Source organism: Syngnathus acus, chromosome 11 (genome assembly GCF_901709675.1).
Source record: "Syngnathus acus chromosome 11, fSynAcu1.2, whole genome shotgun sequence".
Lineage (NCBI taxonomy): Eukaryota > Metazoa > Chordata > Actinopteri > Syngnathiformes > Syngnathidae > Syngnathus > Syngnathus acus.
This window is the reverse complement of record NC_051096.1, coordinates 6,284,961-6,296,510: the sequence shown is the minus strand read 5'-3', so window position 1 is coordinate 6,296,510 and position 11,550 is coordinate 6,284,961. Positions and strand designations below refer to the sequence as shown.

The following is an 11,550-nucleotide window of genomic DNA, read 5'->3' as shown; positions in this document are numbered from 1 at the left end:
CGTTTGTGTGTGTGTGTGCGTCCTGGCCAATGGAACCAGATCCTCCCTGCAGTGCGTAAGAGCGCGTCTAGGATTTAACCAAGTCTTTGCTGCGCGCCTGGCTGCAGTCTTCAACAGAGCCCGACGACCCGAGACTATTCCCACAATGTCAGTGTAGTTTCCATGCCACTTTGGAGCCTCTACGCCTCTTTTTTGTTCCTCAATGCATAGGCTATTTTGTATTTTTTGTTTTTGTTGTACACATTGAACTATTCCAAGCGTCCCTTCCGAAGTATGACTGGAGTATTTGACCGGAGAATCCCGAGTGTCAAACCAGCAAATTTCCAGACTTCTTTCCAGCTCGCCACCATGCATCATCCCTCCCAGGAATCTCCTACTTTACCTGAGTCCACCGCCACGGATTCTGGCTACTACAGTCCGGCCGCTGGAGTCTCTCACGGTTACTGCTCGCCCACTTCAGCCTCGTACGGAAAGCCGCTCAACGCCTACCAGTACCAGTACCCGGGCGTGAACACATCTGCTGGGAATTTTCCGACCAAATCTTACTCAGACTACAGCTCATACACGACTCCAGCCTACCACCAGTATGCTGGTGCTTACAGCAGAGCTCAGCCGAGTCCACAAGGTAAGAATTATTTTAATTAGCTGGGCTATTTTTGCAGGAAAAATCATTTGGGTTTCATGGAATTTGTCGTTGATGGTCAAATAAGGAATTAAATTAAGCTATTTATTTTATACAGAAAAGGAAATTGCTGAGCCTGAGGTGAGGATGGTGAACGGGAAGCCGAAGAAAGTGCGGAAACCTCGGACTATCTACTCCAGTTTCCAACTAGCTGCCCTGCAGAGGCGCTTCCAGAACACGCAGTACCTCGCCTTGCCCGAAAGAGCCGAACTGGCTGCTTCGCTGGGTCTCACACAAACACAGGTGAGATTAAATAACATATCATTTTCTGTAATTTTGCGGGATTTTATTTTATGATTTATTTTGATGAAAAACAAATGTGTATGTAATTTCGTGCGCAATATACGCGCGCTTTTGCATTGCGCCTCTGCAAGATACATCTGTATTAAAATTTTTGCTGCGAATATTTTTATATGTATATATATAATTTTTTTTGCTATGCCCCAGGTGAAAATCTGGTTCCAGAACAGGAGATCCAAAATGAAGAAGATCATGAAAAACGGCGAGCTCCCCCCGGAACACAGCCCCAGCTCCAGCGACCCCATGGCGTGCAACTCACCACAGTCCCCCGCCGTGTGGGACACACACGGGCCCACCAGGCCGCACAGCCTGCAGCCACAAAGCCTCAACACGTCGGCCTCTAACTTTTTGGAAAGCTCGGGGTCGTGGTATCCCTCTTCAGTCGGAAGCTCTGTGGCCGCTCACCTGCAGACCCCCAACTCGATACAGCACTCGTTGGCTCTCGGAGCGGGGACGTTATATTAAAAAAGAAAAAAAATCACAAAAAACAAAACAAAAAAACTGTTGTTCATTTATTTTTTTTCTAAAAAAAAAAAAAAAACTTCTATGGGACTCGTGTTGACATTTCAGGGGAATATGCAATGTATTTGACAGTCATAGAAGAAAGGTGTAAAATGTGTAAATGTGTGTATGTAATTTATTGCATTTTTGAAGACTATTAAACGTTTAAATGGACAATGGAACTCTGCAAGCTCCAATTTTATTTTTTCCGTCTTATCTGTCCTGCCAATTTACACTGTAAAATTCGGCACAATATCACAAACATAAAATTGTAAGCCTCGGGTGACGTTTTTAAATCACATGCTTGTAAATCACAGCAGTGTCGAGATGAATTATTCAGATTATGTTTCACTTGGCACGCCTCGTCCTTTATTTCCATTTTTTATGGATTTGCAACGGTTTAAAAATCCAGTTAATACATCTGACACTAAAATTGCAATTTCAAAGGAGAGCGAGGCTTTAATTGCACATTTTTTTAATATTTATACATTTTTAGAACATACAATTGTATTTCTCCTGACGACATTTGTCATTATTATTGATTGTGTCGCTTTCCGCACGACAGCAAGAAAGATTGTGTGCGTGTGCATGTGTATTTTGTGTGTTTGCGTGTGTGCGTGCTTACAGACAGTCTGCAGTCTCCCTCGCTTTGTGTCCCCTACAATTAGACGCTTTGAATGGCAGCGAGGGGGCGACGCGGAGGGAGGTGGTGGGTCGTGGTGGGGGAAACCGGCACGGAGATCTGAGACAATCCGCATTCCTGTGGGGGTAGGCCGGCTCCAGAGCTCTGCCGCTCCCGGCCGCAGCCCACCTTCCGGGTAAAATAAAAAAGAAGGCGAAATCCTCCGCAGCGTCACCATGTTATTAGCAGCCAGAGCCACCGTGAAACCACTAAACAAACCTTGCCGCTTACAAGACATATTTAAGCATTTGAAATGGAGCTAATTGAATTTCCACGCGCATGCGCACAAAGCTCATGTATGCGTTTTTAAAAAAAAAAATACAATGCACCCTTCTCTTTTTTTCCTCAGTCACATTTATTAAGATACGCCACGCTGTTGCATTTGACCCACTCACTGACCCACGCAAGGTCCACCTTCATGTCGAACCAGGTTTTCTACGGCAAGCCATATTAATAGTGGATAATATGTTTTGAAATCCACCATGAAAACACTTCCAGGGCTTTTTTAATTTTTAAATGTATATGAATATTTTATTTTAAATTTTATATTCGGGAAATACAAACGCTCACCATTCTGCCATTTAGTGGAATATAATTGTTCCGCCGTTTACTCATTTTTGTATCGCAAATAATTTTCGGACAAATTCAATAAAATTGGCTAGTTCCCCACGGCACATGGACGGGTATCGAGTTTGTCGTCCTATACATCATAAATCTCACGACCATATTTCCACACAGCACACGCAACACACTCGAGTAATGGAGAGCTGTACATTTATTCCCAACCGAATATTTTCCACTCAGCTATACCACACCCCACTATTTTTTTTACGTAATAAATGAGTAAAAAAAATGAATAAATAAGACAGTTAGTTTTACTGGTCAGCTCCAACTGTAACACTTCACAATAATTATTCTCCATGCGGGATTAGGGTCCTATTATCATAATCTGGACATTGACAATTACCTATAATTTGCAAAGATGCGCACGGTTCCTGATTGCAGAGGGCCCTTTTTCCCCTCCTTTCCTCTCTCCCCAGCTCGCCATCACTAAACAGTGACAGTAATAACAGCTAATTTTGCAGGCAATATATAAGAGTTTACCACGGTGTGCAAACACTTTCCCACCTGGATTTGCGTACGGAGCCACCGACTGTGTTCACCGGCCGTTGCGTTTTTGCTGGCGTAATATTGTGAAGCACCAGGAAGGTAAGATTGTTTCTGCACGGATTCTCCTTTAATCATAACGAGTGCTAAAGTCGACCTGATCTGCATTATGATTGACAGGTATTATGTCGATATGTGGTCAGGCGCATCGGTAGCATACGTCAATCTATATGCAAACAATCAGTGGTAAGGCCCTTCATCCCAGGACCAATGCTTGAGCTGCTGGGAATGGGGAAAATAAAATATTTATATTGGATCTATTATATATAGATTTTATTATTTTATATATAGGTATAAATTGTAAATTTTGCAAAATATTCTCTCTCTCTCTCTCTCTCTCTCTCTCTCTCTCTCTCTCTCTATCTATCTATCTATCTATCTATCTATCTATCTATCTATCTATCTATCTATCTATCTATCTATCATAAATGGGTGACATAAGGTGTTATTTGTGATTTTTGTGGATTTTGTTGATGTTTTTCATGTTGGCACATGCATGCTTGCAGGTCATATGGTCCATAGGGCTTGTCTCGTGTGTGTGTGTGTGTGTGTGTGTGTGTGTTTGGTGGCGGGGGGTGGCTGCCCCCAGGTAGCCTGAATGCGCGCCAGTGGGGCATCCGCGACGTTGACAGCTGCCTGGAGGCTTTTCACCACGCAGTCGTCATTTCAGATAATATCCCCAACGCTCTCTCTTCTCGGCAATTTGTATATGAATAACGGAATAATTTCCCCCCCTTTGTTCCATCGGCGCTACCTCCAAACCAAAATAAAGATGCCTTTTAGTATTAAAGTGGTAGAAAATTACAGGTAATTATCTTTGACGGTAAAAACGCTGTAATCAGCGGGCTACATCAAAAATTACCCTAATTATGCCTGCATTTATGAGAAAGAGGGAGAAAAAGGCTCACTTGGATAAAAACCCAGCAAATTGTCCCAAATATCTCCTTCATATTGAACGGCGCTGCAGCTGGCTGCTTTGTTCGGCATCGATCCCACAGAGCTTGGCTTTTAACGGCCTGCATTAGGACGGAGAAACGGCAGAAAACATTTTGTCAATACTTCCAATAATTGAGGGTGGAATGACCTGCATGCGGCGAGAGTCTTTGGAGGTGAATGTAGGCAGCGGCGGTGCAGGGTAAGTTCATTTCCTGGCTCGTGCATTCATGCTTTCGATCCACATGTCGCGATTCTTGCATGCAATGTTGGCCCAATATGAGTGAGAATTGTTTGGATTCTTTTTTTTTTTTAAAAGCACACAGAGCATGTTTTGAGTCACCGTTTACTCAATCTGACAGGACATAAAAAGTGTATGTACAAGTGAAGTGGTTGATTCTATTTACAGACACACGATTGCAACAACAAACAAATAAACCAAAAACTTGCAGTGCACAAGTCCACATGGGGGTCAGTCAGTCTTTTCCCAAATCGGCTCAAATGTCACTGACAATATTTGGTGACGGATGACAGCAGTACAGTCATATATGCTTTTTTTTTTTTTTTCTTCTTTTTTTTTTTCTTAAAAACGCCGGTCCCTCCGTATCCTCGGTCCTAAATTCCAGGCCGCATCCGGAGGCCTCCATCGTCTATCTCTGCATGGAGTCCTGGTGCGGCGATGAATACCAGTGAGAGTAGCCCGGCATGTAGCTGTTGGCCGCCATGTTTACTCCTTTGGATGAGGCCGAGACGTCCCATATGGGCGGGATGGACGGGGAGCGCGGGTAGAGGGTCATGGAACCCGGCATGGGGTCACTTTCGTGCGGGTTGCCGCCTTGCTTGAGCAGCTTCTTGAACTTGGACCTCTTGTTCTGGAACCAAATCTTTACCTGCGGATCGGAGTGCAATTAGAAATGAAAACAAGCTCGTTCGATTGAATAATAACGATGCGGAATTCGTCTACCTCGTCCTACCTGCGTTTGTGTCAATCCTAAAGAGGCGGCCAGCTCGGCCCGCTCAGGTAAGGCGAGGTACTGGGTTTGCTGGAAACGGTGATTGAGCGCCTGCAGCTGCAAACTGGAATAAATGGTCCTGGGCTTGCGGATCTTCTTGCCTTTGCCGTTAAAACGAATCTCCCCGTTTTCAATCACTGTCGTTTTCTGCTGCTCTGCAACAAAAAAAGAAGCAATTATCATTCAAAATCACGTCCAAATCGGCGATATCATGTGACAGTGAGCCCCCCCCCTCCCTCCTTTTTTTCGGGAGCTGTCATTTTTCAGATATCGCCTGTAATGACGTGTCAATTAAATGCTAATTACAACATTCAAGGCTGCTTGATTTCTATTCGCGTGGTTGCGGGGATTGCACGGTGCGGATGATCACACCCTGTTGTTGTTTCCTTTTGGAGGGGGGGCGAGGAGGACATAAACGTCCGACATAAAAGGATGGCTTGAGAACGTAATTGAATTATTTGGCTGCTTTTACGCACGCGTGGAGCTCGGAGGGAAAAAAAAAAAAAAAAAAAAATGACAGAGGCGGTTTTGGTCTTACCTGCGCCGTCTAATCGCGTCTGCCCCCCCGTGTTGTTGTGGTAGGTAGACAGGTAGGGGCTGTGGTGCGGATGGCTCACGTAAGGGTACGCTAGGGACCTGTTGTAGGTGTTGCCGGCCGGGTAGGCGGCGGTGTTGTCGTGCTGGTGGTGGTGCGTTCCCGAGTGGAGACAGTGGAGCGGGTAGTGGGCGCCAGCCATGGACGGCGAGCTCTGCTGCGAGTGGGACTGCTGGCCAAACTCCATGAAAGCAGACTTGGACGAGTCCTGCGCCTCCAGACCGTCAGCCATCGTAGTCATGGTCATCATCGAATTTTTCTGCCTTGAGAGCACTCACCCCCCTCTCTCTCAAGACCGAATCGGCGTCCTCTCTCTCTCTCTCTCCTTACTGCACGCGCGCTGCTCTTTTCCGATCCGGTCCCGCCACCAGCGACTTTAATCTTCCCGTCCCGTGATCATTCTCACTCAAAGTACGCTAGAAGAGGTGGAAGATTTTTACTGTTAAAATTGCGCCCTTGCTTGCAGACTTGGTGCAGACGCTACAAGTAAAATGGTTTGTCTCCAAAGGGCAGCGCCTTCCTATTGGTCATCCGGGCGCGACGTCATCATGCAGGGCTGTGCGCTTGACGGAGACTTGAGTTGGAGTTAACCCACCTAACCAGCTCCGACTACAACGACGAGGGGGGAATAATACGGGATGGGAAAGACGCCTAATTCCCACAGACAAGATTAGCTGCTTGGAATTGCCCTATCGCTTTTCACTTTCTTTTCTCCTGCCCAACCCAAACACCCAAATTACGCACGACGAGGCACATTATTGTGCACGAGCAGAACGAACCAGCAACACACATTTGCTTATTTTTTCCATCACATCACACTCTTGCTTGACTCCTTTTAAACCAATTAGGACATGCATATAGGTTATGTGGGAAAATAGGTGTAATATCCGGATATGATATGGAATAAGGGCCTCTATTCCAGCCAGGCGATTTCGATTTTTATACATTTTATTTCGACCGCATGTTTGGACTGCCCCTAACAATTATCATGAAATAGATTCTCCCTCCCCCTTTTTTTTGCAGCCCTCCTCTGTTTACTATAACAATTTATCCCATCAGTTTACTCTGACTATTGAAACGAAACAGACACATAGCACAACTAGTAATTATATTAGCAATAATAACATCCCCATATGCAACTCGTGACTTGGAGACTCCAAAATAATGTGTTTTTTTCACCCTGAGTTGAGGCCTAAAATGACCTCTGCAAAATCGTATTTAATTTTGCATCATTGGAAAAAAAACACAATTTTCTACACCCCCCTGCAGAGTGTGTAGCATTAAAGCATCATAAAAAAAAGGCCACGGAAATACTGTAATTACGTTCAGTCAAGGTAGTGCGAAGACCTATTTGTTTAGCGGGCACACTTTACTCAAATTGCAGCCATAAAATTTAGAACAATTCCCCGTAATGATGGTGAACTGGCTATATTTTGAGAGGCTGGAATAAAAGTGGATATAGTATAAATTATACCCTAATTACACGCCAGTGTCGCCTCAATTATCCTCTTATCAAGAACGCTCGTCTCAACGCGGCGTTTAGTTTCACTTTTCCGTCTAACAAGAACTTGCTACCTTGCTATTATCGTCAACTACGGTTGTTATTTACTTTTGTGCGATTTAAAAGTGCAACAACCCGGCTGCCGCGTAATCATTTTTACACCAGCTGCAGAGCAGGAGACGAGCATACATGAAGCGGGGAATGCTGCAAGAACGTGGATTTATTTATTTTGAACCTACTTTTATTTTATTAATTGGAATAAAATCGAATTATATGAGAGGAGGGCTAAAGGTAAGTTCGTTTTGTGACGTTGCTCATTTTATTGCTAATATAGTTCTTGGACTTTCAACATATTCTTTTTAAATATAGTCAAGCATTTTTTTTATATTCTGATTCAGTTGTCCGCATTAGTATTAATATTGAACGGGTGCACCTTGTTGTTTTAGAAATTTAGAACCCCACCAGGGCTCATTAAGAGATCGCATTAGGCGAGAGTGCGGAATATTTTGTCGATATTTTAGAAATATTAGTTCAGAACATCATTTATTATTATCAAATGAGTTCACGTGTTAATTATATTCTCAATTTTCAGCTCACCAAAACGACCAAAATGATCAACTTCACATGTAAAAAAAAAAAAAAATCACTTAGTTCCCGAAAGTAGATGATTGACCCACAGCTCAATCAATGGTTGTTTAACATAAGTGGTCTGTCTTATGAACACTGATGAATGACTCTTTAAAATCACTTATCAAGCCGTGGGACCCCCCTGATACCCCACCTGCTTTGCGGGGGGGGGGGAAACATTTTTAAAACATCGCTACAATGTCCGTGTTTTAAAGTCAAATATTTTTCCTACTTTGCTGTTTGACACGGCGTGTCTTTTCTTCCCCGCGTGGCCCCACGTGGAAATCATATGTGTGCGTTAAATGGGAGCTGCGGCTCCACGAGAATAGTGTGACTGTGGCTTTGACTGGCTCGGGTGGAAAGCCAGAGAGGGAACCGGCCGGCGCGCGGTCGCGAATATAGAGAGAGACCGGGAGGCATTTATGAGACTTGATGTCGCCCACTGGCGTGTCACAGACAGCCAGGAAGGCGTCGAAGACGCACACGCCACACGCCACTGCATCAGTCGCAAATGACCACGTGCGCGGCCTTTCACGCCAAACGGTGGCGCACCGCTTTTACGCACAGAAATTACGCACTGATGCAAACGTTTGATGTGTTGTTTACTGAATGAAACATAAATTGTGTGTGGAAAATTATATGCATTATGCCTCGAGGATGGGCTCATTGGCATATCGTGTCCGTGGTGCAGGTGTGCGCGTTCACGTGGTGACCACAATAAACAAAGGCCTGCGCGCGTGGATTTAATTTCAATTTCGCTTAAGCCGCCACACAGTGCGAAAAAAGAGGAAGCAATATATCTTGAAATATGGGGCAGTCATGGAATATGTTCTTAGAAAATGCGCGCTGCGCGGTATGGGACCCCTTTCCCACTTTCGATGTAATCCACGACGTTATTATGTGCGGCAGCTATGAAGGAGAGAATTTGGTCGCTAGATAACAGACAGGAAGGGCAGCAATCACGGACTTCTTTTTTTATTTTCTTTCTTTCTTTTTTTTTTTTTCCAGAATGTACTGTTCGAAGCCGTTTATCCCTGATGATAGAAAATTGCTCTGTTGCCAGGACGCTGAAATAGAGGGCAGAAGCAACATTTCCATTTTCCTGTTTGAAAGCCGTTGCGATGAATTTGTCTGAAATTAAAAAAAAAAAAGAATCCCATTGTAAACAAAGAGGAGCAAACAAAGATACCTTTTTCTTTTTCCTCTTCATTTTCCGTACCCCTTCACTCCAGCATTCTTTTTTTTTTATTACACCAGATGTTGCAAATGACATGCTTGGCTTCTAATGTTGCCAAGGCCCAGGCCTACTTCACATGCACTCATTAGCCAGCCTGAATAATTGGAGGACCTTTTTCATCGTGCAGACAGTGGAGGAGGTAGTGGTGCGGTGGAACGATGAAGAATATCTGACAACTAGAAATTATTAGCTGGCATGCATCAATGGCGATTGCACGAAATTGGAATAATGAGGAAAAAAATACAAATATTTATTTTACTGTTACCAGATAATCACACTAATATTAAAATCGTCACTTTTGTTTATATTAGAAATTCTTAATGACACCTAATGAGGGATGCTATGATAGCATTTCATTTCAGGAGCTTACGACTCCTTTCTGAAATCTTAAAAAGGAAAAACAGTTGTCGATTTGGAATAAGTGTCCCTGCAGAAGGAAGTGCGATATTCAGCACAGCTCTGCAAAGTATAGAGGCGCTGAAGAATGTGAAGTGAAGTGGAAAAGAAGCGAAGAGAAAGGAAGTCACACCTGCTGAAACGCACTGCTCTGTTTCTCATGGCCCGACTTTGTCAGGCGATAGCTTCACCTTTGTTTAAAGGCCAACAATCTCCTCCTTCGTCAAACTACACTTGTATCAGCTTTCAAATATTTGCTCCCAAGTTAATAGATTTAATTTGCCCACATAGCCACTTATTAAATTTCATCAACATTCGGAAGTGAATCATTAAGAGAATGTGTTTATTATTTCATGTACATGCAAGGCGTGAAAACATTTCCATCGGCTGTAGCCTCATAATATCATAATCATTATTCCATGCCCCGTAAAGCACGGATAGAAGCTTTTTTTTTGTTACCTCTGATCTGTCAGTGTTGAGTGGTTGGATTTTTAGGACTTTGTCCATTTTGGTGAAGTGAAGGTAGCCAATTATTGTCATCATTGCCCTTGAAAATGCATTAGGCCTCACCCGAGGGCCCAATCAATCAGTGTGAGTGAAGAGCCGACTCCGACCTTTTATGCAGCCCAAAAAAAATCACCCCAAAAAAAGGCAAGGTGGGCGATTAGCTTTTTTTTTTTGCTTAATGTTGCTCACTTTGAGAATTGGGACCTTGCCTTTTATCATTCTTTTTTTTATGTGTGTGCTAATAGTATTTTCAAGCATTTAAGTGAATTTTTGATTATTCAAAAAGGTGTTAATTTTATGAGGTAATGAGAGTGGCTTGTTTTTGCGAGACCCTGAATTAACATCCGGATGAAATATATTGACACGTAAATAATATAAATTGACATATTTCAACTGTGCTGAAAGTATGACTTCCATTGTATTTGTTTTACCGCCCAACCGCATTGCCAATGCTCAACCACTTTCTCTCTCCCCCCCCAACAGGTACGCCCCCCAAGCCTCCCCCTCTGCCTCCCCCTTGGCTTCCACAGCTGTGGTGAGTGAGGGGGCAGATGACCGGAGATTTGGCCCCTGGGAGAGCGCCGAGCCATCCTGGTGCTATTAGACTGGTGGCTAATAATAGGTGTTTCAGACTCGGGGAAGATCAATCAGAGGGGAATGGGGAATGTTCAGGCCAGCGCTTTTTACACATCGGCCCAGATGGATGAAATTACACTTGTCAGTTTTTAGTTGCATTACTCCCAAATTGGTTGTCTACTCTTTTTTTTTTCCCTCCCACCCTTCACTGCTTCATTCCTGCTCTTGTTTTTTCTCACTCTCTCTTTTTTTTTTTTTTTAGCCCTGGTTCATGTGTCAATGTCCTGCTAAAAGGATTCAGCAGTGAAATCCCTGTCATTTTGTGCCGGGCCCTCCAGGTACACGTATTCACTTAAAAGACATTAGTTCCTTGTCTGCGAGTGAACATTTGTCATGTGATGGCCGAGCGCGTGATTGTGTAAATGCGGAGATGACATTTTGTATGAGGCGTGGAAAAACTGTCAGGAATATTCAAATACGCTGTTCTTGCTGCTTTGTGTCATTTGAATGTAAACAGCTACTCAATGTGAAATCAATTGAAATTCATCAATGCACGAGAGGAAATAAAATGGAGCAAACGTAAATGTTTGATTTTGTTCTTTCAAATCAACTGGCACAAACTCCAAGTGAGCAAAGTGCGAGCATAGTTGCACAAAAGTCGAGCAATGCTTAAATCGGTGATAAAGATATGTCGCGGCCCTCATGTGGCTCCCATGCGGCAAACTGCGCCAAGGCTTTGGGCGTGGGCGTGTTCCTCCCGTATAATCCACCCTGCAAAACACAAGCGTGATAATGACAGCAGAAGATTGGCTGTGTGTTAAAGTAGCTGTTTT

General features: G+C 43.8%; 2 protein-coding genes and 1 long non-coding RNA gene across 3 annotated transcripts; 2 read left to right on the top strand and 1 right to left on the bottom strand.

Annotated features, from left to right (window-relative positions):
• The first annotated feature begins 67 nt into the window (after nt 1-67).
• dlx5a (distal-less homeobox 5a) lies at nt 68-1,662 on the top strand. Its single transcript, XM_037264668.1, has 3 exons — nt 68-625; nt 741-925; nt 1,130-1,662. Exons 1-3 carry the CDS (start codon nt 274-276, stop codon nt 1,445-1,447), a joined length of 855 nt encoding a protein of 284 aa, XP_037120563.1. The 5' UTR covers nt 68-273; the 3' UTR covers nt 1,448-1,662.
• Nucleotides 1,663-3,822: 2,160 nt separating this feature from the next.
• LOC119130774 lies at nt 3,823-11,276 on the top strand. The gene is made up of 2 exons (XR_005099519.1): nt 3,823-4,467; nt 10,625-11,276. It is a non-coding gene; the product is annotated as an uncharacterized LOC119130774 (long non-coding RNA).
• On the bottom strand, nt 4,595-6,418 carry dlx6a (distal-less homeobox 6a). Its single transcript, XM_037264676.1, has 3 exons — nt 5,817-6,418; nt 5,240-5,433; nt 4,595-5,155 (listed from the first exon to the last, which is right to left on the bottom strand). The coding sequence occupies exons 1-3, from the start codon at nt 6,121-6,123 to the stop codon at nt 4,916-4,918; spliced, it is 741 nt and encodes a 246-aa protein (XP_037120571.1). The 5' UTR covers nt 6,124-6,418; the 3' UTR covers nt 4,595-4,915.
• Nucleotides 11,277-11,550: the final 274 nt, after the last annotated feature.

Coding starts and splice junctions, on each gene's coding strand:
- dlx5a (XM_037264668.1), top strand. CDS start 274: ATGACTGGAGTATTTGACCGGAGAATCCCGAGTGTCAAACCAGCAAAT. Junction 626..740: donor AGCTCAGCCGAGTCCACAAG/GTAAGAATTATT, acceptor TATTTTATACAG/AAAAGGAAATTGCTGAGCCT. Junction 926..1,129: donor TGGGTCTCACACAAACACAG/GTGAGATTAAAT, acceptor GCTATGCCCCAG/GTGAAAATCTGGTTCCAGAA.
- dlx6a (XM_037264676.1), bottom strand. CDS start 6,123: ATGATGACCATGACTACGATGGCTGACGGTCTGGAGGCGCAGGACTCG. Junction 5,434..5,816: donor GACGCGATTAGACGGCGCAG/GTAAGACCAAAA, acceptor TTTTTGTTGCAG/AGCAGCAGAAAACGACAGTG. Junction 5,156..5,239: donor TAGGATTGACACAAACGCAG/GTAGGACGAGGT, acceptor TCCGATCCGCAG/GTAAAGATTTGGTTCCAGAA.